This window comes from Brachyistius frenatus, unplaced genomic scaffold, assembly GCF_029030835.1.
Source record: "Brachyistius frenatus isolate BFR_SWC_R1_liver_20210118 unplaced genomic scaffold, ASM2903083v1 Contig_53, whole genome shotgun sequence".
Taxonomy (NCBI): Eukaryota; Metazoa; Chordata; class Actinopteri; family Embiotocidae; genus Brachyistius; species Brachyistius frenatus.
The window spans coordinates 754,529-781,981 of NW_027210652.1; the positions used below are offsets into that span (position 1 = coordinate 754,529).

General features: G+C 40.4%; 1 protein-coding gene across 2 annotated transcripts; it reads right to left on the reverse strand.

Moving 5' to 3' along the window:
• Nucleotides 1-338: 338 nt before the first annotated feature.
• On the reverse strand, nucleotides 339-24,793 carry chrna6 (cholinergic receptor, nicotinic, alpha 6). Of its 2 annotated transcripts, none has more exons than XM_069704876.1 (8): nucleotides 24,596-24,793; nucleotides 13,879-14,018; nucleotides 12,819-12,863; nucleotides 9,415-9,524; nucleotides 7,770-7,977; nucleotides 6,589-7,200; nucleotides 4,719-4,988; nucleotides 339-3,045 (listed from the first exon to the last, which is right to left on the reverse strand). In XM_069704876.1, exons 1-8 carry the CDS (start codon nucleotides 24,651-24,653, stop codon nucleotides 2,920-2,922), a joined length of 1,569 nt encoding a protein of 522 aa, XP_069560977.1. In that variant the 5' UTR covers nucleotides 24,654-24,793; the 3' UTR covers nucleotides 339-2,919. The 2 variants fall into 2 exon arrangements, with proteins under 2 accessions (XP_069560977.1, XP_069560976.1); XM_069704875.1 differs by having other exon boundaries at nucleotides 4,719-4,991.
• Between the last annotated feature and the right edge of the window lie 2,660 nt (nucleotides 24,794-27,453).

Genomic DNA, 27,453 nt, shown 5'->3' on the forward strand with positions numbered 1-27,453 from the left:
ACTGACTCATGGCAACCTGCAACAATGGTCTCTGCCAGTGCAGCTGCAACATCAACCCATTTGATTGATAAATGCATTATGTAAAAATATCATGCATAATGATTAATTTTGTCTTAACACAAAAAAAATTAGTTTGAACAGCACTAAATGTCCAGATTTTAATTACACATTTCAACGGGAGGTTTAATTATATCTCTGGTTGCTGTTTTTGTTGAGAAATAGAAAAACAAATATCAAAGCAATCACCCAGGGTCATGAAATATTTATGTGTAATATAGTTCATGATTTCTTTTTATTACATATATAAAACATCTAAAAGTAAAAGCTATTCACATGTATTGAAGAAATACTGCATTTATTTTAAATTCAAAGACAGTCAGACAAAAGAAAGGCAAAGATCATTTGTACAAACATATTTTCTCCTTTCAGCATGAGCTGTGCTTTTCAGATGCATCAAAACATAACAGATATGAACTGAGAGATGAATGAAATTCAGTAAATTAAGCAGAATCCTTGTAGTGCTTTAATCTGTGGACGATGTGTTTGTCATTAAAATAGAGATGGACAAAATATTAAGCTTTGATTTTTGTTACGGATAATTTGCTATTTGTGCAAGAACAGCAAAAGAACAACGGCGCTGTAGCTGCAGAAACAGTAACAAACAGTTACAAAACAGGTGTCGTTGTGTGTTTAAATCAAATAAAGCAACGCTGATGGGCAAAGATATAAAAGAATATTCAACGATAAAATTAAAACAAACAGGTTGCATCTATCTTTTTCATTCGTTATGAAGTTTTTGCAGTGTGTTATCTAAATGTTCAACCACACTGGTTCAAATAGAAGAGTTTTTTCCTGAAAACTGAAAAACAAGGGGTCACCGTACATTTGTGGACTTGAAAATGATGTGTTCACAACATCAGACATTTTTATTCAATGGAGAGAGTACTTGTGTAGCATTGCATTATGAGTTGTTTGCAATCTTACAGGAATCAACATCAGGGTTCAATGTGTGAAACAGCGACAGCTTACATTACTGTCGTGAATCCAGAGATCTATTTCTCACTGCTATCGCTGGTGATGTATGAAAGACACCAGTGGAGGAACATATCTTGATTTTGCACTTAAGACTTTTTTCAAATTGCACAAAAATAAATTGAGCAAATTAATGCTATTAATATCTCCCACCCTCGGTCAAAGCAATCAAAATTTCTGTCATGCATGTTTGTTGCATTGCATATTTGCATTTGATAGTAAACCTAATCAGAACTGACAACAAAAATATTCAATTCGTAGCCATGGAATTGGATGACAGAATCCTCCCATGAATTAATAGATATAACGCTATTTCAGGAGCGACTAATTAAGTACCATTTAAAATCCAGTATCTACCAGGCCAACCAATTACCTCGTGGAATATTAATCAGAGGGAACATTTATAAACACGTGGTTTCTAATTAGAAAAAGAAGAACAGCCTGGCCATATTTATAAAAGACACTGCGAAGGATGTCAGAAGTCTAGACGCTAATTGGAAATAACACCAAAAAGAAAGATGCATCAGTGTGATTGGCTCTGACAGTGAGAAGCTTGATGAATCCGACTTGGGATCCGACTTGGGATCAGTCAGCTCAGAGGAGAACTGCTGCAGGGTTCAGTTCAGTGTGGTACATAGTTGGTGTCATCATGTCTACTGGATGTGCAAAGTTCCCAGTTCACTAACGTCTGTTGGACGTTCAGGTTTCAGTCCTGAAGGACGACCGAATGTGACAAGTTTTGATTCCACCCAAGCATGCTGCAATCAACACTTTTAATTACATATTTGGGCAAAATCGAGTCAGAACCTGAATGTAACTTTTTGACAGCTGTATCATGTAACAAAATTGAACTGTCATGAAAGCAGCATGTCAAATTTGTATTAGCTACAGAACCGAGCACCAAACAAAGCTTCTTACATGAGCCTGGTTCTGTCTGAGGTTTCTTCCTGTTAAAAGGAGGTTTTTCTCCCTTAAAGGGGAGTTTTTCCTTCCTGGTCGCTTACGTGGGAATTGTTGAATTGTTGGGTTCCTCTGTCCAATTTTGTAAAGTTGTTTGTAAGGTCTTGACTGTTGTTAAGTGCCCTGAAATAACCTGTGTTAAGGTTTGGCGCTATATAAATAAAATTGAATTGAATTGAAAGCTGTAGTTACTGGGCTCCTACAGCCATGCAGTTATTACATTCTGTCTTTGCATTGCTTGCAGTAACTGCACTCTGTTTGGTCGTCTGTGAGTTCTATAACACTTCAGAGTAGCAGTGACCATCAACTCAGCTGGAATGATATTCATGCTATTTTAGTGCGGCTGAGCTCCATTTAAATCACCTATTTGATATATTAAATTGCATCTTAATTTAGCTCATTGATTAAAATGGAAATATGTGTAGTAGAAAGATAGATATACCAGGTAAAACAGATTTATTTCATGTGAACTTTGGACTATAAATAATAATAATGAAAAAACGTTTCTTTCTTTAAATGGACGAGAAAGCTAAAAGAACACATTTTCTACTAAGATACTATATCATCCCTTTTTTTTTTTTACTGTAAACATTATCCAACAAAAGGGTGCAGTACCCCAATTTTTTTAGGTATTACATATTAATTTGGGGGTAAAATAAGCCTTTAAAAGACAATAAAAATGAGGCTTTCCACCCTTTGTATCTTTTATGCAGTTTACCAGCCAGTCTGAAAACATGAAACCTTTTTTGCTTAACTTAACTGCTTCTTCGTTACTGCTCTCTGCAACCTGCGGAGGCAAAACCAGCACACAAAATAGTGCTTTAAGACTCAAAACTCTTGATTTGTCAATTGAGAACTGAGAGTTCATTAGTTACTTGTTGAGGATCGGTCGACACGGGTTGCCGGGGAACCCCGATCGGTTGGCAGTTACGAGAAGAAGCCAAAAAGAGGCTGAACGAACAGGCCCAACGTTCCCAGGATGCACACGGTCACAAACACCCAAAGGAAGATTCTATCAATCACCATGGCAACGTACTTCCAGTCATCCTCCACCTGCGAGCAAGGCATGGGACAAAATGACAAGATGTGAGAAGACAGAGGACAGTGTCAGTGGTGATAAACGAAACATGAACAGTGAAGAGAGATTTTTTTTTTTTTGTTTTGTTTTAAAGCAGGTGAGGAGGAGTGCGCGGTGAGAGTTAAACGGGGGATTCGGAGTCTCAGTGGGTTCGAGGTTGTAGGAGTCGATGGGGTGAGGTAAGGATTACACAGCAAGGACGGGAAAAGGGGGGGGGGGACAGGAAAAACAAAAAGAAAGAAGAGAAAACAGTTTGAACATTTCTCGTAAGTCAACATAAAAATGTATACATAATTTACACAGGAAGAAATTACTATGATAATTACATTCAAACCGCAGCGTCAGAAGCAGCGACCGGCGTTTTGACAAAGCTGATTGAGCCACGAATTTTTGCATATCAAAGGCTCCTTTTCCCCCCTTTGGGAGATTTCACCCACTGTATTTATAACTGACACAGAGAGAGGAGGGAGAGCTCTCAGCTCAAATCTAGAATGATTTGGTTTTAACTTGCAGTATTGTTAACTTCGCAGCAGGTGAGACTTTTGAAACAATGCTGCAAAGAAATTACAGCACAGCTCAACACAGAGTTTATTAGTATGGAGTGTTTTTACATAAATGCATTATGCATGATGCTTGCTGTGTGTTTTCTTTCTAACAGTGCTTGTACAATTATTGAAAGTATAAAAACAAACACAGGAATATCATATTTCCTATGTGACATGAATCCAAAGTTATGTCAACTAATTTATTTTCTAAAATGGTGAAGCAAAGGTCAAACTGTACTTAAAGTAAAATAACTGCACTATTTGCATTTTATTTATAGGCTGGAATTCAATTCAGCATATTACATGGAGGAGCGCAGGACAACTGCAGATTGAACTAATAACATTCATTTCAACAAAGTTCATTTCACAGCTCATTTCAAGTTCTAATTAAAATGCAGGCCAATTTTACTGCAACAAATATGAATGTCAGTGGTGTTAAGTTGTGTTTGTGTTTGCCTATTGCTTAATAAAAAAAAAAAAAAACATTAATTTGACGTATGAAATGCTGAAGAGAGAACACGTCCAGTTTCCCCAAATGTAATTGGCACTATTGAATACACTCAAATTGCAAATTGCAGGGGCCCAATCTGAAAATGAGTTTGCATATCATTCCATTATAATCTGATTAATATCCAAGTTGCGTTGACCATGACATGATCTTAGCAAATGCAAGATGTCGGAGCTCAAAATGAGTTTTCTATTCTGACTCCCAGCAGTGTGAAGGACAGTCAACAGACAAACACTGTGGTGAGCTCCTTAAAGCCTGGAGGATCATTAATCTCAGTCCCAACCAGCAGGTGACAGAGACGACGTCCTCCGGAGCCGGCGCCACACCGAACCACTGCAAACCCACAGACTGCAGAGGAAAGGCCCGATAATGACGGCAACGTCGGTGTGTTCCTTATGGAGCGAACCATTGGCTCGAAACCTAGGTGTTTACTGACAAGGATTGTGTCTAACTTTACTAAAATAATTTAAAAACAAACTAACACCTCGAGTGATTTTAGTACAGCAGAAGCTCCAGACTTTAATCTTGAATTCGATTCAATTTTTAACCACTGACATTCACGGTGGTTAGCTGAAGTTAAATAACCGTGACTCACCTCTTTGGCCTTGTTGCGGCTCCTCATGTTCTCAGCGATGTACTTGACGCTCTCGATGGCCTGTTTGATCTCAGGTGACACCACAGAAAAGGCCACCACGGTGTTGATGCTCTGGTGGCTCAGCTGACGTGACATCTTCCCAGAGTCCGGTGTTCCTGGGGTCTCCTTCCCATGCTGGCAGGGGCACGGGCATTTCTTTCCGGTGCAGCCCTCCACGGACGAAAGCTGGCTGTCCCCGAACTCCAGACAGTTGAGGGATCCTCCTCCGACCTGCTGAGGACCGTAAGTCAGAGTTCATATTAAGTTCCACGTTCGTCTTTACCTCACACTTGACATTGTTTGGTAATGATTTCTCTTCTGTAGCCGTTGCTAGTTTCCCAGATTTGGGATCTCTGGGAAACCAGCAACGGCTGCAGAGGAGAACTCATCTGTGGGGTCTTAGCGGAGACACCTCTTCCAAACTAAAACTTTGAATAAGTACATCCCCTCAGCTCTCAATATTGGCTGTAAAGAAGTTATTGAATCACACAGTGTACATTTTTTTGAGTTGAAATTCTCTAGCAGTAGGAATAATTATTTTATTGGATAGACCTGGCAGTACTTGCAGGAAGCTAACGGTTAGCTCCCGAGGTGAAACGTAGACGAACAGAGAAAACAGTTGTGCGGTCTGACAAGGTAGCTATAAAAACATTAGAAATACTGAGCCAAGGTTTGCTTCCCAGAAGGGGGAATACATTTTACACAGGAATATATTTTGAGTTTCACTTCAGGAAACTTTCTATGTTACAATATATATATATATATATATATAAAAATGTAAAAAAAAAAGAAGTAAAGCCTCATACCGGATGTCATGCTTTCATTTTGCACGTACAGAGAGACTCTTTAGGTGAGATGCATTTTAAATAAACTCAACTGAAGCTGAAGGTAATTAAATTTTATAGCTGCACCAAAAAAATTCAGAAAATAGGCAGGAATCATCAGCCGCACAGAGAGATACGTTGTACAATGCTTTTGTCGAAGAGGGAATTGAAACTAGCGTATGATCGAAGCCTGCATCTGTCTTCATTGATTGAAGGAAGCCCACCAGAACCACCTAGCTATGGAACTAAACTGAATTTATAACTTTCTCAAACTAGTTTCTGTAACCTATAGGAGCACCACCCACCATCGCCAGCTAACGGTTGTTTAAACATCCAGCAAGCACAGAAGGACGTTCACGTTCGTTCAGAGTCCTGTTTCTAGCCACCTGGTGAATGTCCAGTAAGTCCAACACTCACCGTCTCTCACGGTCAGTTCTGTTTTCGGACGCCAGCAGCTTCTGAACAAAACAAAAATCTGCTTTCTAAATGCTAAATGTTCTCCAACAGCCTATGTTCTGTTCGGTGTTAAGAAAGTCGTGTACAGGGAATATTTGGAGCTCCTTCACTGACAGCCACAAACCTACGATTTAAGAGGAGTGAAAATGAACTAAAACGGTAAAAGTTTGGGGTCTGAAAGAGCAGAAACTTGTGTACACGGATTTTATGATTTGCTGCGGAGCTCAAAGTTCAACCACTTTCAACCGCGACGGTTGTTTGTGATAACCCGTCTGTGTGTAATTACTGAACATTTGTCTCGATTCTCGACTTAAATGACCTGCGATAAAAAGGATTAAAAAAAAAAAGGTGTTTGCACTTGGCTGTACGCATGCAGTAGGTTTCATTTTCTTCCACTACAGGAAAATGTGTAACTTTCACACCTAGACAGGCCAAAGCGTGTCTATTTCACGTTTTGCCGGGATACCGGTTTGATAAGCGGGTGTGTTTACGACACTTGGGTGAGAGCCTTGCTCAGCTGGACCAGATGCTTAGTGATAGGAACCACCTACCTGCATCAAGCTATTCTTCCGCTTCTTCCCTCCTTTTGCTCCTCCGCCTCCTCCTCCCCCTCCAGCTCCTCCTGCCTCTCCACTGCTGTCCAACCCCCCAGCCTTGCTGTTCTCATCAATCGGTCTCCGCATCAACATAATCCTCGGCAGCACTTTGAGAAACACCGAGCGCACCCAACCGGGCATCGTGTGGGTCATTGGCGTGCGGTAGTGCACGTTCAGCACGAACACGGTGATGACGATGCTGAGTGTGACGAAGATCATTGTGAAGAGCAGGTACTCTCCAATGAGCGGGATGACCAGCGATGTGGAGGGGATGGTCTCGGTGATAACGAGCAGGAACACAGTGAGGGAGAGCAGGACGGAGATACAGAGCGTGACCTTCTCTCCACAGTCAGATGGGAGATAGAAAACCAGCACTGTGAGGAAAGAGATGAGGAGGCAGGGAATGATGAGGTTGATGGTGTAGAACAGGGGCAGACGTCGGATGTAGAAGGAGTAGGTGATGTCCGGGTAGATCTCCTCACAGCAGTTGTACTTGATATCGTGTTTGTAGCCGGGAGCGTCGATGATTTCCCACTCGCCGCTCTCCCAGAAGTCTTTGAGGTTCACCTGTAGGAGATGGATAAAAATCTTAAAACTGAATTTTACAATGATTCACCACCAGAACAACACTTAAGGTTAATTTACCATTCTTAAAAAGGCCCTGTAAATTCATATAATGCGCTTATGATTTTGTATTTTGACCGTTTTTCTTCTGATAAATTTGGACAAAAACATAAACATGGCATCACCAAAGTTATTTTCTTAAACTTTACCTTCCAGAAGACATCATCCAACTGTTTGTCTCAACAGAGCTATCCATTATTATGAACTGAGCTTTAAGTGTGAAATTGTTTAGTTTAGTTTAGTTTATTAGATCTATATGCAACAGGAACCATTTACAAAATACATTAATCCCAAAAGGAAAAAAATTGCTTTGTACCAGATTTAGCTACTAGCTAATTTCCATCTGCAGTCCAATTGCTGGGGGGGCCCTTTAATTAATTACAAAAATAATGACTCATATACATGCCTCATCTAACTGGATTGTAGACAGTAGTTTGCCAGGCAAGAAAGAAAGAAGAAGAATGAAATAGATCATAGTGACGCCGGACTGGAACACAGTCACAAACACTGACCTTGGACCCGATAAGTACCAGGTCAATCTTGGCTTTGTCATAAGTCCAGGAGCCAAACTTCATAGAGCAGTTCTGATAGTCAAAGGGGAAGTAGGTGATGTCCATCGGGCAGGAGGATTTGAAAATGGCCGGAGGAACCCAGGTGATAGTACCATCAAACTTCAGCAAGGCCTTGGTCTTGTCCTCCACCAGGAAATCCCCAACAGCACTGTGTATGAGGCGTGTGTATGTACAAGCGGTCAGATGTATTCCCATGGCAGGTAAGGTATGAGAAGATATGTGTTTTGAAAAGGACACCGAGGGGTTAGAGGAAGGCAGAGATGTCAAACAATGAGAGGAGAGGCGAGGAGAAAATGAAAGCGAAGCACAGAAGAAAGGAGAGAGGATCAAATGTGAGGTTGTGTATCCGGATTAAAAGCAGAGGACAATGAAGATGTATGTACGCAGCTGCATTACGTGTTTCGGTGAAAGGCAAAATTGCCTTTGATTTACATTATCAGCCACTATTGTAAGTAGAAAGATTCCACAATAAAGTGAACTGAAATTGAGATAATAAAGCAGAGAAAAAACTCTCCCTGAGTAATAAACAGTCACATTAGCATATTTCATTGTAATCACAGTATTGTCTGTGACATACTGTAGCAGCTGAAGATATAAAAGACATTTGTGCTTCAAAAACGGTTACCATTAATGTAATATTTTTGATAACCCAAATTCACATACCAGATTGACAAAAGTTTTTTTTTTTTTTTTTTTTTTGTAAATGCTTTTCAGAATTACCCGTGAGATTAACGCGCTCTGAGCAGAGAAGAAAAATGTCATCGCCTGAGTTTTTACAGTTTATGTGTTGGAGAATAGTTGCCTGTTTACTCTGAGCCACATTAGTATCTGTTTTGAACAGCTTTTTCCATTTTCACCAAAGCACACGCGGCACATTTAGTGGATCAATTTCTCTCTTTTTTGGGTGCCGGGAAGGGCAGTGAGTTTAGGATGGATTTTTTTATTTTTTTTTTTTTTTAATGAAAACTTCTTGTTGCTGGTTAATGAGAGAGACTTAAGGTGACACCAAAACAGTAAAGTTGCAGTCCATTAATCCAAAACAATGAGCTGAAAGAAGCTAAAACAAAAAGTTGAGAGATGATCTGCTGCGGGCTTATTGGAGGTTCTGGTCGGGGATGCTGGTTTTGTCAGTCTTGCTCCCAAGCTGTGAAACTATCTGTAGATATCAGGGGAGCTAGCTCAGCAAATAATTTTGAAATAAAATTTAAAACATATCTCTTTATTTTAGCCTTTAACGAGCTACACCTGAAGCTGTTTTGCACTTGCCAACACTTTGAACTACTGCGTCTTTAAACTGAGTTCTGCTTTTTTAAGATTTTATTAATGTGTTGTTTTGTGTTTTAATTTATTTTTTTCTTATTTTTAAATTATATTTCACATGTTTTTATGTTCCTTTACATGCTGTTTTTATGATAAGCACTTCATGTCATTTTCTTGCTGTAAAGCACTTTGAGCTTCATTTCTTGTATGAAAGGTGCTATTCAAATCTAGTTTATTATTATCATTTTTATTACCATAAATATAGCAAAAAGGTGATGCTTACTTTGCTACTGAATTATGACGGTAATTATGTTGACAGCCTCACTTGTTATAGAGCACAATGTCGGGTCTCCAGATCTTGTTTGAAGGAACTCTGATGAACTCAATCCCGTCGAACTCCACCGGCATCCATCGCAGCTTGTAGTCATTCCAAATCTGGAGGAGAGGAAGAAACAAACATTTCGAGCAAACCGGGGAGTCCGCCATGTTTTGCATTGTACGCTGCAGACAGTATTAGTCACTGGAGACAGCCGCCTTTCTGGGAATATTTTGAAAAACATATTTATACTGCAGGCAGAACTTCCTTTGATGTTTTACAGTAGAGCCAAATGAGGATATTACAGAGAAAAAATATCTTAAGACAGAAAACACAAATTTCACTGAGCATCAGAAGGCTTTCATTCACATCTGCGCTTGCTTCTGATAAATATATTATTTTTGACGCAACGCCTCCTGATTAAAGTTACAAGCGTTTCAATAAGAAAATAATTCTGTAAGACATCTACAACAGTCAAATAAAGAGCTGCTCAGACCGAGGGGGTGTTTATGAGCAAATACCTCTCCGACAGAAATAAAGGATGAGTTCCTCCACTTGTTATTCTGTCAACATACCTGCGGGTGACATTTCATGAGCTGCAGATCCATTAGTCTTGGCTTTTTGCATGTCATTCAAGATTAATTCATTTATTAGCGAGGTGGATTAATGCCCAGTTACGACCTGGGAGCTGTTTCATTAATCACTTCTTGCTACGCTGGCTTTTCCATTTATCTATCCAGAGATGTTTACATTATGAATGGCTGGAGATGTCATTCCTGATTGCTTCAGATGTGTAGGTTATGGCAGAAAAAAAAATACTCTCACTGAAACCTGCTGGTGTGTTTAATGGGTATTTTAGTTTGAATGCAGTATGGTATTAATTATCAGAGAGCTTGGTCTAACTATTTTCACAAGGCTAGTTTGACTTTTTATATAGATCAGAACAAATTTAAAGTTTATTTAGCAGTCTATTTAATTATTAGATTTACTGCCTATCTAATTTTTGATGTGCACTTGCTTTGAAACATGAGGTTCAGCTCTCGTTCCTACCTAAATAACGTTCCTGTCATCCCTCAGAATACCTGATTAATATTAACTGGTTATGAGAAATAAAAGAAGTAAACTGACGAACAATAAAATCAAGGAAGTCACTGGGATGAAATGAGAAGATACAGATTAAAGAGAAAAGATGGAAGAAGGTGTTATAAAGGTGTTATAGGTGTTATACGCTGAGGAAACTATTATCCATATTGGATAATCCTGACCACCCTCTCCACCACCTGCTGCAGGGACAGAGGAGGACGTTCTCCAAAAGACTCCTCCAGCTCCGCTGTCACAAGGACAGATACAGGAGATCATTCCAGATACAGGAGATCATTCCTGATACAGGAGATCATTCCAGATACAGGAGATCATTCCAGATACAGGAGATCATTCCTGATACAGGAGATAATTCCAGATACAGGAGATCATTCCAGATACAGGAGATCATTCCTGCCCACTGCAATAAGACTGTACAATTACTCACCTCTGGCAAAATCCATCACACAACAATAACACCGTTGTCTGTTGTCTGTTTTTCTTAGTTGTTTAAATATTTAAAAAAAAACAAAAAACTTTGCACTATTGTTTAGTTAGTTTTAATTTAATTATTCTATTTTATTTTATTCTATTCTGTGCATTTTTATAGTTAATATTTGTTACTGTTATTTTATTTCTTTCCTGTATCTATAAATGCTGCTGTAGCAAAAAAAATGTCCCCTTGGGAATTCATAAAGTATCTATCTATCTATCTATCTATCTATCTATCTATCTATCTATCTATCTATCTATCTATCTATTAAAATATATATTTTTCACTGTTAAATGAGTCAAAGAAGTTCTTCTTAAAATGTTCATCTGCTGTGTCGTGAACACCTGTTGTGTTCTACAGCGTGCCAAAGATGGCTGACTTCAAGAGTCCGTGCCAAATACAGAGATTGTCTGTAATTGCAAGTAGTCAATGGAGCTCAGTTTAAAGGAACATAAAGCGAACAAATTTAGAAGCACTTTACACTAACGCTGTTGTGTACCGAATCCTCTGCAGCGGTGCTGCAGAACAGCTGCGATATAAACTCATCGAGGGGGGTCTTCCACCGTAAACCCACTGGCTGTGATCCAGAGGCTTTATCAGTGACTGCGGTGTTGACACAGCTTCTCATTAGTGATGCCTTGTTGTAAATAAACAGCTCAGCCATTACAAACAAATAACAACAGCCTCTGGAAGGCTTTTCAATGTAGTTAAATTGGAGAGCTCGGGGATCGCAGCGTCATCTTTTCCGCAAATGAATCACATCAGAATCCAATAAATGTTTGTCCATGTGGAGCAATCAGTCGCTGGTTTAAAAAAGCAACAATGAGGATGTTTGTATGAAGTTTGTTTTGAAGGAAAATACAGATTGAGCAACTCGGTATCACTGCAAAACGTGAAATAGCCATGCTTTGCCCTGTCTAGGCGTGAAGGTTACACGTTTTCCTGTAGAGGACAACAATGGAGCCTGCTGCATGTTTAGAGCCAAGTGATTTACAGGGAAATGAAGTTTATGGCTAAAACAAGCGGTTGAGGTTACTAAATAAGCACATGGTGAAATCTCCTCGTTCCACATGGCAGTGTGACAAATGACATCAAACCACCCAACCCACCTTCTAATACCGCTAAAAAAAAAACATCCTGTGTCACATGATCCAGCATTACATGACATTTATGTGTGTGTAAGTTTCACATTTTCAAAATGTGTAACTTTCACGCCCAGACAACCTAAAGTGTGTCTATTTCACATTTTGCTGTAGTGGACCGATGTGTCTGTTTCACGCTTCGCCTCGATACTGGGTTGGATGGAGAGTGGGGGGAGGGGAAGAGGAAACAGCTAGAGGGTATCCGAGAGGCAGACAGAGACAAAATGTTATTTGGGAGAACAGCTGGCTGTGTGAGGTCAGGAGTTCAGGCTCTGCTGCTGGAGATCTGAAGAAAGGCAGAGCATGACTGACCATACTTCTCACATTGATCACCAGCTGATTGCATTCAAGTGTCTCCCTGAAATATCCTTGTTTCCTTCTTCACTCGTGCCGTCTCTTTTATTCTTACTGTGATGTACGACATTCACACACACACACACACACACACACACACACACACACACACACACACACACACACACACACACACACACACACACACACACACACACACACACACACACACACACACACAGAGGGAGAGAGAGGGCATCAGACCCTTACTGATGTGTGCTTGCTATGTATAGATATGTGCAAACACACGTCACCCACAGATGGAGTCAGGTCAATGAAATAGTTCATACGTGCTGATTTTGATGTGTTTATATGTGTGTTTGTGTGTGTGGATGCGTACTCACATGCCTGAGCCATAAATTGGTTTCCATGATTTGATTCACCTCATCCTGCAGAGACACAAAGAAGGAAGAGAGCTTGTTAGCCAGGAGAGCTGTGTGTGTTTACGTGTGTTGATACAGCAGCTGGAAAAACTATAAAAGCAAAATGTAGGTGGAGTTTCACAAAAAAGAAATAATAAATATAGCCGCGGATAAATACCCACAATGTTGTTGTTTTTTAAATAAATGGAATTCCTTGTCTGATCTTTGTCCTCTCGAGCTGAAGTTGATTGATTGTAAAGGTCGACTGTGAGCATGTTAATAACAGATGCAGAGGTCACAGATGTCACTGTCTCTCGACCCTTTTCTATCATCCCTTTTTCAGTTTTAATTTGCAGTACTTCTGATTCCTCCAATTCTACATTCGCCACCTACAGAACTGCATCCGCCACATCCTGTTTACACAGAAAATAAAAGTGTGCACAGACACACACAGACACACACACACACACACACATAATGAAACATCCATTTCAATGCACCCAGACACACACACACACACACACACACACACACACACACATCCACACGCTCACCTTTAGATTAATTTCACCTTGCCGAGCTAGCAGATATAGCTACATATCAGTCCGGTTTGGAAAGAAAAGGCTCCTGCAGGCAATTTCTCCTTAATCTGAGGATCTCCATTCACAGCTGAAAAACCTCTTTTCACTGGTGAATGTGCAGCACCCCAACCTGCCCCCCCCCCCCGCTTAAACTTAACATTGCCAAAGCAAAACAGCAGTGTACAACAGTGCTGTGCGACATTTTCAGAATCCGTGAAATCGAACAGACTAAATAAAGACTGCATTCACTTTTCGCTTTCACTTCTCTCGTTCCGCAGATTATCTTTTTCGCTTTTCTGTTTCAAAGGTAGAAAATGGGATGAAGATGCTCGTGGGAAGACGCCTAACAGTTCACGCAGACTGTCAGATACTGTTAAGAGGATGCACTTTTGCATCACACATACTTATAAAAACAAGGTGTTGTGTATGTTTGTGTGTTTGGGAAGTGTGCAACAACGTACAACTTTGACTAGCTGCGAGATGGAGACCTCGAACTCCACGGTGACGGGGTCAGAGACGTTCTCCACCGGTCTGATGAACTGGTTGTACCGCCTGAACAGCTTCCTGAACAGCCGGTCCTCCGCCTTGGAGGAGAAGCAGTCTGAGGGAGCAGAGACGAAGAAGAGAAGGGAAGAAAGGGCGATTAGTGACCGAACAAAGAATAGTTTATAATAATATAAAAAAAATCTTGCAAGTTCAGCGAAACTCTGAAAGACCAACAGTGATTGATCATCAATTACAGTCCTCAAAGCTAAATTCTTCGCAACTCATGTCACAAATAACTTTAATACGGAGCCGACAGCAAAATACACATCAATAAGTCTTTTGAGTTTGTGGAACTAATGTTTTATGATATTTGATGAATCGTCTTTAAAGAGGTCTCTTCAGATTGCAGCTTCTGTGCTCAGATCATCAAAGTGAAAAGTCCACTTTGACCAAGTCTGTGCGGTGAGATAACGTTTAAGCTGTTGGAGAATTTGAGATAAAATTATTGAAGGATGTTAAGTATGAAAGTCAATGTCCAGTTTGAATGGTCATAAAAAAATCTCCTTTCCTACATTTTTCATGATAAAATTAATTTAAAGTCACTGCTTTCACAGGGAATATGGGAAGGGGGGGTAAATAGTTCCTCATTCAATTCAGGACACGGATACCTAACACTGACCTTTGACCCCAGAATTGTGGTCTGTCAGCTTTAATTTATTTCAGTTTAGTTCAGTTAACCATGAGACCTTTTCAATTCCGGCACCTTTACTCAAGAGACCCACTGAGATCTTTATCGACTCTATTGTTTCGCTGTCTGGCTCACAATTTTATTGTTCTGATACTTTCAGCCTTATTTGAACTTTGTTTCTTTTAGAAGAGCATTTAGCATCTAAAGAGACAGATATTTGCCTCAAGAACTGGTGTGTAGAAACAGGGCAAGAAAAAAAGAATGAAAATCGAACTTGCAGTAATTCTCAGGTGGCAAGAAACTAAACTCTACACTAATGAAGAGAAATCTTTCAGCGAGTTCAGGCAGTCAAGTCAAGATGCTCTGCTAAACTCATGCCTCATTGTCAACAATAATTTAAAATACATACCTTCCCAATATGGCAGTCTATTTAAGTTGCAAAAATATTTCCCATATCTCTCTTTGCCTGTATTATTGCCTGTTATTTCAGCCTCACTATCACCATTGTCGGCTGCGTATGAGGGGTTGAGATAGATGTTTTTCCTAACCCCAACCACGTCCTTATTTAGTAACACCAACCAAGTGTTTTAGCTAGAAGTTTTATTTTCCTGTAAATCACATGGCTCTACGCATGCAGTAGGTTTCATTTTCTTCCACTTCAGGAAAACGTGTAACTTTCACGCCTAGACAGTCCAAAGCGTGGCTATTTCGCGTTTTGCTGTGATACCCGGTTGCTCAATGCCCGTTTTTCTGACAAAATCCAGCACCACAGTGGACATGCTCACAATTTTTCTTTTGCTCTCCAACAACTTAATCAACTTGAACACTGTTCAGAGCATGTTATCACATTGAGCCATGTTGGTATCAAGCATGCATCGTTACTATGGTTACATTTCTTTGCAGAACATATACTTACACATATATTTTCCCAGAGGTCAGCTCAGCCTCAAGGTCAAAGCTTAATGCACAGTGAAACATGGAAGCAGTGGATTTAACCTGCTTCAGTAACATCCAAAGAGTCATGGTCAGAAAGCCGCTGAAGTGACCTGAATTCATTATTGAACAACTGCAGTTAATCCTAAAGGAGTAAACAAACTATTGGGTGTATGACTTTAAAAGCCTCAAAGGTAATTCTGTCTGCTTATAGCTCTGTGAACAGGTATTACCATATCCAAGACGTCCTAGAATAGAATCCCATTTAAAGTCAAATACAAATGTAATATCTAAATGAACATGAAACACAGTGACAAGCATGTCCTCGTCTCTTCTCCGGAATAATGGTAAATATAGAGTGGTAGGTGTTGGGAGCTGTAAATATTCATCCTCATGACGTGATTTATTACGATTTACCTATTTTTAAGTATTTATTTGGCGGGACTGCAGTTGAAGTGCTCTAGTTAAGATATAAAGAGCCTCATTTACTAATTATCCAGGAAGAGACCAAGAAGGCCAGAGGCACAATATCCGTATGTCTACCAAATGGAATATACACAGCAGGCTATTTTAACATAGTGCAGAAGAGTTGCAGACAGTATTCTGAGGACAGGAGATGAAATTGTTTTTTTGTTTTTTTTAGTACAGGTGAAGAATAGAAAGAGGCCACCATTTCTTCAAGTTTCTTTCTGCATTATAAACTGTTCTTTACACAATATCCTCATTATTATTATATATAGTATTATTATCATTATTGCTATTATATCATTCAACGTAAAAACTATGAATTCCCCCAACAAATTCAAAATACTTTGAATTTCATTGTTGCGAAATTAATCCAAAATTGATCAGCATCAAATTTGAAATAATATAATAAAAGCAAATTCTGCTATAATGGCAGTCTGCCATTCCTACCATAATCAGGTCACCTGGTTACATACAAGGAATTCAAAAGAAAACAGTGTATTTCAAGAGGGCCACCAGAGGTTGGCTCCGAAAACCACCAGCTCCATAGACTCCCATTCAACTTCTCATAAAATTCAAAATCAATAACATTTTTCCACAAGTTATCGTGGCTTGTCGCTCCTTCTTATTAGTTTTCTGGTGGTCCATGTAAAAAAGAACCCTCATAAAGTCGTTTTTGTGGTGGCGTGTCTGTTTGATTGACATGCCTGTGGTGCAGCCAGGTTACAGCTACGGGTGGGCGGGACTTACTATCCTTGGGTTTCAAATCAGATTGAGTCAGATCCACCGCTCGCTCCCTCCCAGCTCATTTAGATAATAAAATTATAACAAAAAAAAAAAAAATTTTACTTTGTATTCAAAGACAGAAATTTATGCTTTTTGAATCAGCATCTGTTAAAGCCAGATTTTTTTTGGAGCCATCCCCTAGTGGGCCTCAGCGGTGTTACACTTTAACTGTAATTCATTGGCGATTTTTCAGACCCATAGACAACATCAACAATTTTTTATCCAGTCGACGGTTACAACCCATAAAGGTGATGGATTAAAACAGTAAAACTGCATTTGCTACATGATGAACCAGTTACTGTTGTGTAAGCAGCGCACGTTTTAAAAGTGAACCATATCAAAGTGGCAGCTTGAAAGTTCCCCACACAGTTTGCTGCCTTGAAGCTAACTGACTCACATCCCTCATAACGCCTGCAGCTTGTGAGGATGATCAGTCACTCTTCATCCTTCAGGACCCCCCCAAGTGCTCTCAGAGTTGTCACGGAGAAACCCCGCTCACTCCCAATCACCTCTCTATAAATATCGAGATCAATACCACGATTTTCTCTGCGAGGCAGCTGTCAAGGTTGTTGGATGGAGGATAGAAGATAAGAGAGAGACCGGACCGGAAGGAGAGGGAGAAAAAAAAAAGACAAAGCAAGACAGAAACAACTAAAACTGTACAACCAAACACTAAGAATAAAAGACAGCAGAAAGCCAAAGACATCTGCCATGCTGGCAACTTTCAAGAACTTTAGTCACCTCAAAGTCACCAGAAGATTTAGCGTTTCGCTGTTTTTCCCCTTAATCATTTTAAATACTCTCCTCATTTGACTAAAACCAGCTAAATTGAGTTTGGGATATAGATAAGAGAAAAATCTCTTAATTAAAACGGACTTCTTTGGGGAAGATGTTAAAATCCAAATGATGAAACAGTGCTGACCCTATTACATCCAGATCCCCTCCTCAAAGGCACAAGATAACCTTCTTCATGCACACAACAGTGATACCAGGAACCCAGCTGGTGTTGAACTCCTGATGGCAGCCATCTGAAGAGAACGACACGAGGAAAACAAGGAAGAGGAAGAGGAAGAGGAAGAGGAGAGGCTGAAAGCAAAGCCGTCTTAAGATGTCACTCAGAAGATTATAGGAATCCAGACTTCATAGCTTTCTGTCTGGTAGCTGCTTAGCATGTTTTAATGCTATGCTAAATAGAGTTTAAAGGGAGCGTGATGACACCAAACACACATCTGATCGACATTTGGCAAAAGAAAAAATAACATGCCTACATGCAATCTCTCTGACACAATGAGAGCAGTGCTTTTTGTAGCAGCTCAAGGGTAGAATAGAAAAGGAAGGAAGGGAGGGAGGAAGAAAGGGAGGAAGGAAGGAAGGAAGGAAGGAAGGAAAAGGAAGGAAGGGGAAGGAAGGAAGGAAGGAAGGAAGGAAGGAAGGAAGGAAGCAACGAAACAAGGATGGAAAAATGTCAGGAAGGAACCAAGGAAGAATAGAAGGAATGAAGGAAACGTTCATGAAAACATAATGTGTTTTGAACTAGAGGCCTGTCATGGTGCTCCATCTGCTTGTTAGTTCATTACAAAGGCAGAGCTGCTCTCTGTTCCACGTCCACTCACTAAACCAGCTCTTTGATCACAACCGTGTCCTGCACTCACACACTCAAACACACACACACACACACACACACACACACACACACACACACACACACACACACACACACACACACACACACACACACACACACACACACGTGTGTATTTATACATGATCAGATGTATTTCATGTTGAGAATCATAAAATAAACAATTTTAACAGAAAATGAGCCACAGGTTCTCCCCACTTTCATCTGTATTTATCATATTTACGCCCCCCCCCTCCCACACACACACACACACACACACACACACACACACACACACACACACACACACACACACACACACACACACACACACACACACACACACACACACACACACACACACACACACACACACACACACACACACGAATTATGGTTACAAATGCAACGAGCTATCCACTGAAGACCAACCAAGGTAACCGTTCTGCAATTAATTAATTAATTAATTTTAATTAATTGGCAGTTAATTAAATCTCAGACAGCTATTGTCCGTTCAAACTGCATTTTTTTTTTCCACTTGGAGATGTAGAGAAGACAAATCTAATGAATCACTTATTTATCTGCTCTGGTTACTACAGAGAGGAGTAATCGACTGTTTCCTCCAAAGCCGGAGACCAAATCTCAAACTAGCTGCATAATTAAAGATAACTAAAACCTCATTCACAATTCTGGATGCAACTAAAATCAAGTTTTCAACCAACTCCCAAAATGTATTAATTGACTAGTTGCCAGAGTTAATAAGATCTACCAGTGACATCAAAACTGACGACGTTATTAGAGTTTTTTCAATAAACCATCATGAAAAACAAGTTAGTTTCAGCAACAAAATCCAAGCAGTCAGATAATTCTCCTTTTTCTTTAGCAGACACATCGATTGTAGCAGGAAAAAAATACACGTGTTCCTATTAACTATGTCGTATAATTTAAATTCAAAGATTTCACAGTTTAAATTGCACAATTTGACGGCATTATTAATGTTGATTTAATTAACTAATTTACTAACATTACTTTGTCACTTGGATCTGTTACCTACTCAATAGTTACACCTGCCAGTTGTAAACACATATGGATTCAGATCGTGTCATTTCATAGGACTTCTTTTTTCAAACAATATTGAATTTAAATAAGGTCAGCAGCATGTACATTTAATGTACCCAAAAGCACAGCATCAATTATTAAAGTAAATGTGCAGAAGATGTCAAAACTCACTTAGAAAGCAAGTTGCTTCTTCAAATATAAAACCCCATGAGAAATTTAATACAGGATTGGAGATCAACCTGAGTACTGTAACAACAACAAAGAGAAGAGGTCGGCCTGGAGATCAGGGCCATTCAGGCAAATGATGAAGAGCATTGTGAGGAAGATGGGGGAAGCAAAGGACAGATAATGAGTGATGGAAAAGAGGAGAACATTTTATGGCATGTGTGAAAAGCGAGTGGAAGAGAGGCATTTAGCTTTCGTTCTCCCCTGAGCTCACAGAAGCTTTTAAAGGAGAGTGAGGAAGACAGAAAGAGGAAGACGGAGGCGGGGCTGAAAGAGAAAGAGTTCATCTTCAACATCTACAATGTGAATATGGTAAACCCTGAGAGGAAGTAGTGGCTGAAACGCTCTGCTGTTTGTTTCCCTGAGCTGAAATGAACTGAATTTAACTGACGGAGATTAAACGGGAGAGGAAAAGGAAAGAGAGAAAGAGAGAGACAGAGAGACAGAGAGACAGAGAGGGAGGGCGGGGGGGGGGGACAGAGATAAAACCGAGCAAGATGAAGCAGAAAGCTGATGACAGCAACAAAACCTGGGAGATTTGTGAGTGAGCGGGTGCCCTGGAGTCACGGGCGAAGTGGGAGACAGGTGCAAAGAGCGAGAAAAGATTGGATGGTAGAGCGGGGATCACGCTGTGTGTGTGTGTGTGTGTGTGTGTGTGTGTGTGTGTGTGTGTGTGTGTGTGTGTGTGTGTGTGTGTGTGTGTGTGTGTGTGTGTGTGTGTGTGTGTGTGTGTGTGTGTGTCCGGTAAAAAAAAAAAAAAGGATGATACGCGTTTGATCCTTTTGACGGCAGAAGGTTGCCGTTTTTTTTTCTTACCACGACTGTTTCCTGCAAAAACCTACAAACATCTGTGTTTCATTCGGTTCTTCACTCTTTCTTACACCTTTTTTTTTTTTGCACACCGATAGATCTATAAAAAGGTCAAATGACTTTCACACGAGAATGCACACGTATTTGTCACGTGGTTTTTACCCTCAAAATGAGCAGAACTAATAGAAATTCCCCCTCAAGGCGAGCTCACTAAGAAGTGAGTTGCATGAATTTAAATATCCTTCATGGCAGAGAATCACTCAACCTTTGTAGTTTAATATCTCAATGGTGATTTTCTCATCTGAAAATGTACATTTTGTCCTTTGACAATTTGCCGTATTTCTTTCTCCGGAGGTTGGTGGGGATGTCATCTTCACCTTGGATCAACCAGAGTGAGCAACATTAGGGATGATCGATGCTTCCTGTTGGACATTACACGAGTCAACTCAATATGCTTTTGGAAAAAAGGGAAATTTGAATTCTCAAAATAATCTACTTATGCTTTGTTGATAACTTGAATGAAACATTTTTTTTTTTATAAGAAATGAAGCAATGTGACATCTTATGTAAAACTGTGAACTCTAAAGAACAGGTTGAGCGTCCGTGAAAGTCGGCAGATGCGAGGCGAGCTGCAGCGTGAGGCGCTCGAAACACATTCATGTGACTCAGTACGTGTTTAGCCACGCCCCCTCGTCTCTGTGTTCTGCTCTATAAATGCTACTGTGATAAAAGCCTTGTTACAGCACAGCTGCACTCTCTCTCTCTCACACACACACACACACACACACCTCATCGCTACAGTTCACTGACCGGATCGTCAGTGATGCATTCAAATACATTCAGAGAGCAGCTCTACGAGGGACATCAGTGTGGCTTCACTGTACCTGCAGGCTGAAATCACACATTAGAAGCAGCACATTTTTAAAACCACCAGAAGCAAACTGGGAAGTGTGTGTGCACACATGCTCTTTACACTTTCTGTTCATTGTTTGCATACATGAATAAAACCGCTGCCAAAAGTTTGAGCTTTTCTGTTTGCCACACACACACTCAGCCCCCAAAGACAGGATGTGATGTCACAGTTTTGATGATGACCACACACCTTTAGAATAATGAATGTTAAGTCTCCAAGCAGTGCAAACTTCCTATGTGGCTGATTGAATACATTCGTGTGGTCCAAACTGAATGCTGAACTGCATGTTTCCCAAAGTTGGTTGGAAATTCGTACTGAAACAGAAGAAGCATGCTTGAATTTGTGTGCTGTAAAATCATCACACTAATTTGCGCGGGGAGTTGCATCTCATTTTATTAATATCCACTTGTAGTTTAACCGTGTCTCATACAATATATGTTTAAATACTACTAACTGGCCTTGCAAAATAATATTACGTAGGACCTCAGTTACATTCAGTGGCAATGTTTTGACTAAACCAGGATTGGGGCATCCAGACATTACACAGGTCTTAGTGAGGAGGTCCAAGTGGATGGTTGGTTGTAAAAGATTTTGACAGCAGCAGGGTTCTTACAAAGTTCCCTGCATTTTATATAGTGACTCCTAAAAATGGTGTGCTTCATATTTGTGTTATCGTTCTTGAATTTTCACTGAGTGCTTTGAGATGACTAAGACTTAACCATGAAAATACTCCGGATTTGGTGCCACGACTGGATGTTATAGGGAAACAAATGAAATACAGTGACATTAAATGTTTAGCATTTGTTTTCTTGTTTCTGAAATTACAGTCCATATGAATGTTTCCTTGTTTTGTAAAAAAAAAGTAACAGTATGTTTCTTACTGAACGTAATTTGTCGAGGAAAATGTGAAGGTCATTTTAAAAGGTATTCATATAAAGCAAACCGCTATTTGTTGAACATGTGAAAGAGCCGGTAAATGTGTACGCATATTTGGGAGTGAAACTTTGTGAAATTGGGGAAGGATACAGTGAGTAGAATTTAGTGGCATCTAGTGGTGAGATTGCAGATTGCATCACCCCAACCTCCTCCGCTGTCGTAACGTGACTGTAACACACCGTAAGATGAGCTGGTCCTCGTGGATATGAAGGCTTTATTCTAAGGTGACAAAAACACATCTGTTTTTAGTTCAAGGTGATTATACACTAATGAAAACCTGAAATTTCTGACAATAAATCTTCCTACATTCTACACACTGAACCTTTAAATATTTACTTTTTTAGATGTTTATATATGCACTACTTTGGTTTTGGATTATTGAAAAGAATCGGCATTATATGTGGAGATTTGAGAGTTATTATAATGTTTGTGAATTGGTGAAATCATGAGATTTGTTGGAGTTGTTTGCTGGGATTTGTAAACGGGCACTGAGACTCATAAATCCCAACAACAGAGTAGATTTTGGAGGATTTCAGCCACAGCGAAGCCTGCGAGGTGTTTGAAAGACAACACACACACTTCAAAAGTGCTCAAAATGACTCAACTTGCCAGAAGTGTACTTGTCTTCAGAAGTGTGTACTCAAATCAGTTACCCGGGCAGACAGAGACAACTTTTCACAAACACAAGATTCAGGGACAAACTGGGCTCTCAAACTAGTGTGTGTGTGTGTGTGTGTGTGTGTGTGTGTGTGTGTGTGTGTGTGTGTGTGTGTGTGTGTGTGTGTGTGTGTGTGTGTGTGTGTGTGTGTGTGTGTGTGTGTGTGTGTGTGTGTGTGTGTGTGTGTGTGTGTGTGTGTGTGTGTACCGGCTGATAAACGATGAGAGAGTCTATCTGCCACCGTGCATGAATCAGATAGCTGCTATTTATGCCCTCGGAGCAAAATGTTTACGTTACTGCTTTGAAATGCTGCGGCATAATTAGCGTCTCTGCATCTATGAACACGGCGTGGTTCATACGTGGCTCCGGGTCGGATCCCGGCTCTCTGCTCAGCTGCGGTCAGTGATTAAGACGCTGGCAGCATTTCAATAATCACAAACCCTTCCTTCACTTTATTCCATCCTTCCTTTTCTTCCATCACTCTGCCCTTCCTCCTCTTTCCTTATGTCCCGTCCCTCCTTCCCCGTCCTTCATCTTTCCTTCCTTCCTTCTCTCCGTCCTCCCTGCCTGCCTTCATGTCTTCTTTCTAGCAATCCTTCATTCCCCCTCTTCCTCTTTTCCTTCTTTGCTTATTCATTTACACATTTAACTAATTCTCCACAAACAAGGCTGCTTTCTGTCTTGTTTAAAAAGTATGTATCCTCCATAACTTTCATTTAAACCACTATGTACTTAAGTTAACTGTTAACACAGCTGTTTGTTTGTTTTTAATTATCCCCTTTTGAAGACATGAGGCTTTATCAAAATAACATCACAAAATATCTTCTCTCTGAAGCTACAATAATTCATTCACATCTTATCACAACAAAGAACAAGAACAGACACGCAAATGACAAGTTAATACAACTTTTCCTTCGTACCAAAACTGGGCTAAAACAAAACAAGGTTATCAGATTTATCCAAAGACACAAATAGCTTTGAGAAGGGTTTTTATCAAAAGCCTGCAGACGACAAAGTTCGCTGACTGAAAAACCTCGTATCTGTGAATTAACCATGCTGGTACAGGCCTCATATAACCTCCTAACTCACATCTGTAAACAGGAAAACAGATCCTGTCAACACATTTTAATCTGTTTATGTTTCCTGAAATCACACTCTGGCCTCAAAACAAAATTTGCATTCATCAAAATTAATTTCTTGTTTCTCTGATTCTTCTGCATTTCATTTTGTTGGCCTAGTTTGTCCAGACGAGAGAAAAAGTTCTCAACACAAAAGGCTGAAACAAATGGTTTGATTCTTTTAACGATCCTTTTAATCATTTTCAAAAAAAGTTATGAGACTAAATGTCGATATTCTTAAAGCTCTCTAGTCTGAAGCACTTGTTTGTTCTGATTTTTAACAGGCAAAAACAAATTGACAAACGCGCTAACCATCAAATCAATTAATCAAAATCTCCAAGTTAAATGTCAGACACGAATGCGCAAACACGCGCAGTCTCCTCGTCTACTCTCCGAAACTACAGAATCACCATGTGTCTCTAAGAGCATCACGTCTACAGAATACACTGTATAACCACACCTGGCTTAAATCTCACTTACCCTGCGCTTTCAAACCCACGAGAAGAAGCAGCAAAGTCCATCTCACCACAGGCTGCATCTCTCCCTCGTGTCGTTTGGGGATCCTTGTCCACTTTTTCTCCGAAGGAACTCTGTTTAGTCGACGAGAGAGAGAGAAATAATGTGAAATGGCTTTGAAAACGTGAGCCTCTCCCCTGGTGCCGTCTGCCTCGCTCTGCCGGTGCGCTCCTTCCTGATACGATCCGAACTTGGCTTCGTTCGTCCCTCCCCTACGAGAGCGCAAAGCTCCCCTTTGGCGCATCCACACAGACTCCAAAACACAGGGAGAGAAAACCGCCCAAAGAAGCGCAATTTGACTCCGTGGCTGACAGACAGAGACAATTAAATATAATTTAATGACAAGCACTCAACGCGAGGCAGTAGTTTTTAGTCTAAACTCACAGTGTGGAACATCCAATTGTGCTTCAGGTTGTTTTATCGGAGCCAAATAGGTCATTAACTGAAAGGTTACGTTAAAAAAAAAAAAAAAAAAAATCTGGCTATATTGTTTCGTACTGGTGCTGGAAAAGACAAGTTGGAAAGTTGCCATGCTAAAGTGATGGCAGATGCAGGACTGAGTGAATTGCTTGTTAAAAAAAAAAAAAAAAAAAAAAAACCAGCAGCGCAGCTCGTTTCAGCACCGCGGACAGTGCCAGTGAGCGCTGTCCGCGGTGCTGAAGTCAGCTGCGCACTTTATTTCACACACTGCCGGTCCTTTACGCCGTTTTGTGTTGCGTGACACAACCTTTTAAAGCACACGTGTGTATCCTAACGACTTGAAGTGCAATTAAAGTGTTTCAGACTGTTTGCGTTGCTAAATCCAAGATTGGAGACAGACCGTTAAGCATGCTGTGTCTTTTCGCAGCCACCAAACTGCAGCACCGCGCTGTGCTGAGAAGTTTGATCTGCTCCGGAGCGTGGTTCCGGCCTCATTGAAAGGAGCTGCTCGCATTAGACGCTCCCCCGGTGCCTGTTTACCAGCCTCCAGATTGCGCTGATTAAGTTTAATTTTAGCCCGCGATTTGACACGCTTGGTTGGACGTCATAAAACAAAGTAATTAGAAGGGTAACGCTTAGACGAGCTGAGCTGAACCGAGCCAACACATGACCTAATAGCGAGAGAGAGAGAGAGAGAGAGAGAGGGAGGAAGAGATGGAAGTTGTGTCCTGATACAGCACGGGAGGAGAGAGAGAGAAGGGGGGTTGGGGGAGAGAGAGAGTGTGTGTTTGTTCACACCTGACCTGCTTTTGGACACACACAAACCAACTCAAACATATGCTACCTTCAGTGAACATACTGATGACCTGGACACTGTACTCTGGCTCAAAATAAATATTTGGTTTACTTTGTTGCTTTAAATGTTGCTCAAAGTAATCTCTATTATTTAAGGACAAATGAATACAAATATAAGAAAAAAATTGGTTTTGGCTAAAAGAAATCTCAACATTATTAGGACCTGTGAAATAGACACACCAGTCCACTGTAGCAAAATGTGAAATATACACGCTTGGGCCTGTCTAGGTGTGAAAGTTACACGGGTTTTTGTGTAGTGGGCAAAAAATGAAACCTACTGTATGCGTAGAGCCATGTGGTTTACAGGAAAATTAAACTTTTAGCTAAAACATGTGGTTGGGAAAAATAAAAACGTGGTTGGGTTTTGCTGTAGTAGACCGGCGTGTCTGTTTCACACTTTGCCGGGATACTGGCTTGATTATCGTCTGTCAGGACAGTCCCTTCCATTTTCTGTGCTCATCTATTTAACATAATAACAAGCCATATGCTGTAGTATTAGGTGTGATGAGACGAGCTGAGGCTCCGGGGTTTCTGGACCTGTGCATGGTGCTTACGTGTCCTTGTTAATTACGTCTTGAAAATGCCCTTCATGTTCCAACATGTCGAGTTTTTTTTCTACTTAGGTGACCGGTTTTAAAGTGATAATCAAAGTAATAATTTCATGAAGGATTATTCTGTTAGTTTTTTTTCCTCAATGTAATTTTAAGATCTAAAATCATATTAAAAATAAAATCACTGTGAGATGTGTTTACAGAATTACAGAATCAGCCAATCAATGCTGATGACCTGCGTCATGTTGCATTATTGAAGCTGAGTTTGTGGTGTCCTGCCTCAGGTGAAACTCCACCAGATGAGGCATATGGGATAAAAATAGACTACAATATAGGTGTGTGTGTGTGTGTGTGTGTGTGTGTGTGTGTGTGTGTGTGTGTGTGTGTGTGTGTGTGTGTGTGTGTGTGTGTGTGTGTGTGTGTGTGTGTGTGTGTGTGTGTGTGCGTGCATTGGTGCTCATACACAAACACACACATACACACTTTTATGTCACCCAGGGTAAACACAGTCAACCTTCACAACAATGTATTTCCTGAGAGATGTCACAACACTCAGTATTCCCCTCATTTCTACGCAAGCAGAACCATCACAACATTGTTCATTTGTTCTTCTTATTTCCTCAGCGATCGGAGGGAGTTTACTGAATCTCATCCCCGCAGACGAGCACTGCATAAAAAAAAAAAACGACAGATGAGGGCAAAAACAGCACAAGCACAACGGGGATAATGTGCTTTTGCTGTTGCCGGTGTCGCCATCTGACAAGTGCTGAGCTCACAGCGTGGCGTCATGACACGCCTGTCTTCGCCAGCCTTATTAGTTAAGCAGTTTAGAGGAGGAACTAGGTGAGAATCAATGTTTCTGCCAGGGTTGTTTAGCGCGATGCACCATAGCTCGTCCCGCTGCTCAGCCCTGGTCGATGTTTAATTCATGTTTTTTTTTAAAAGCTGGATGCACATAGTCCAAGAGCCATTAGTGTCATCCTCTTGTCTCTCCCC

Bases quoted from the DNA above. Each gene is read 5' to 3' on its own strand.
- chrna6 (XM_069704875.1), bottom strand. From the start codon at position 24,653: ATGCAGCCTGTGGTGAGATGGACTTTGCTGCTTCTTCTCGTGGGTTTG. The intron at 9,525-12,818 runs GTGAGTACGCAT...CCTCTCCTCCAG, and splicing joins CCAATTTATGGCTCAGGCAT to ATTTGGAATGACTACAAGCT. The intron at 3,046-4,718 runs GTGAGTCACGGT...CCTTGCTCGCAG, and splicing joins GCCGCAACAAGGCCAAAGAG to GTGGAGGATGACTGGAAGTA.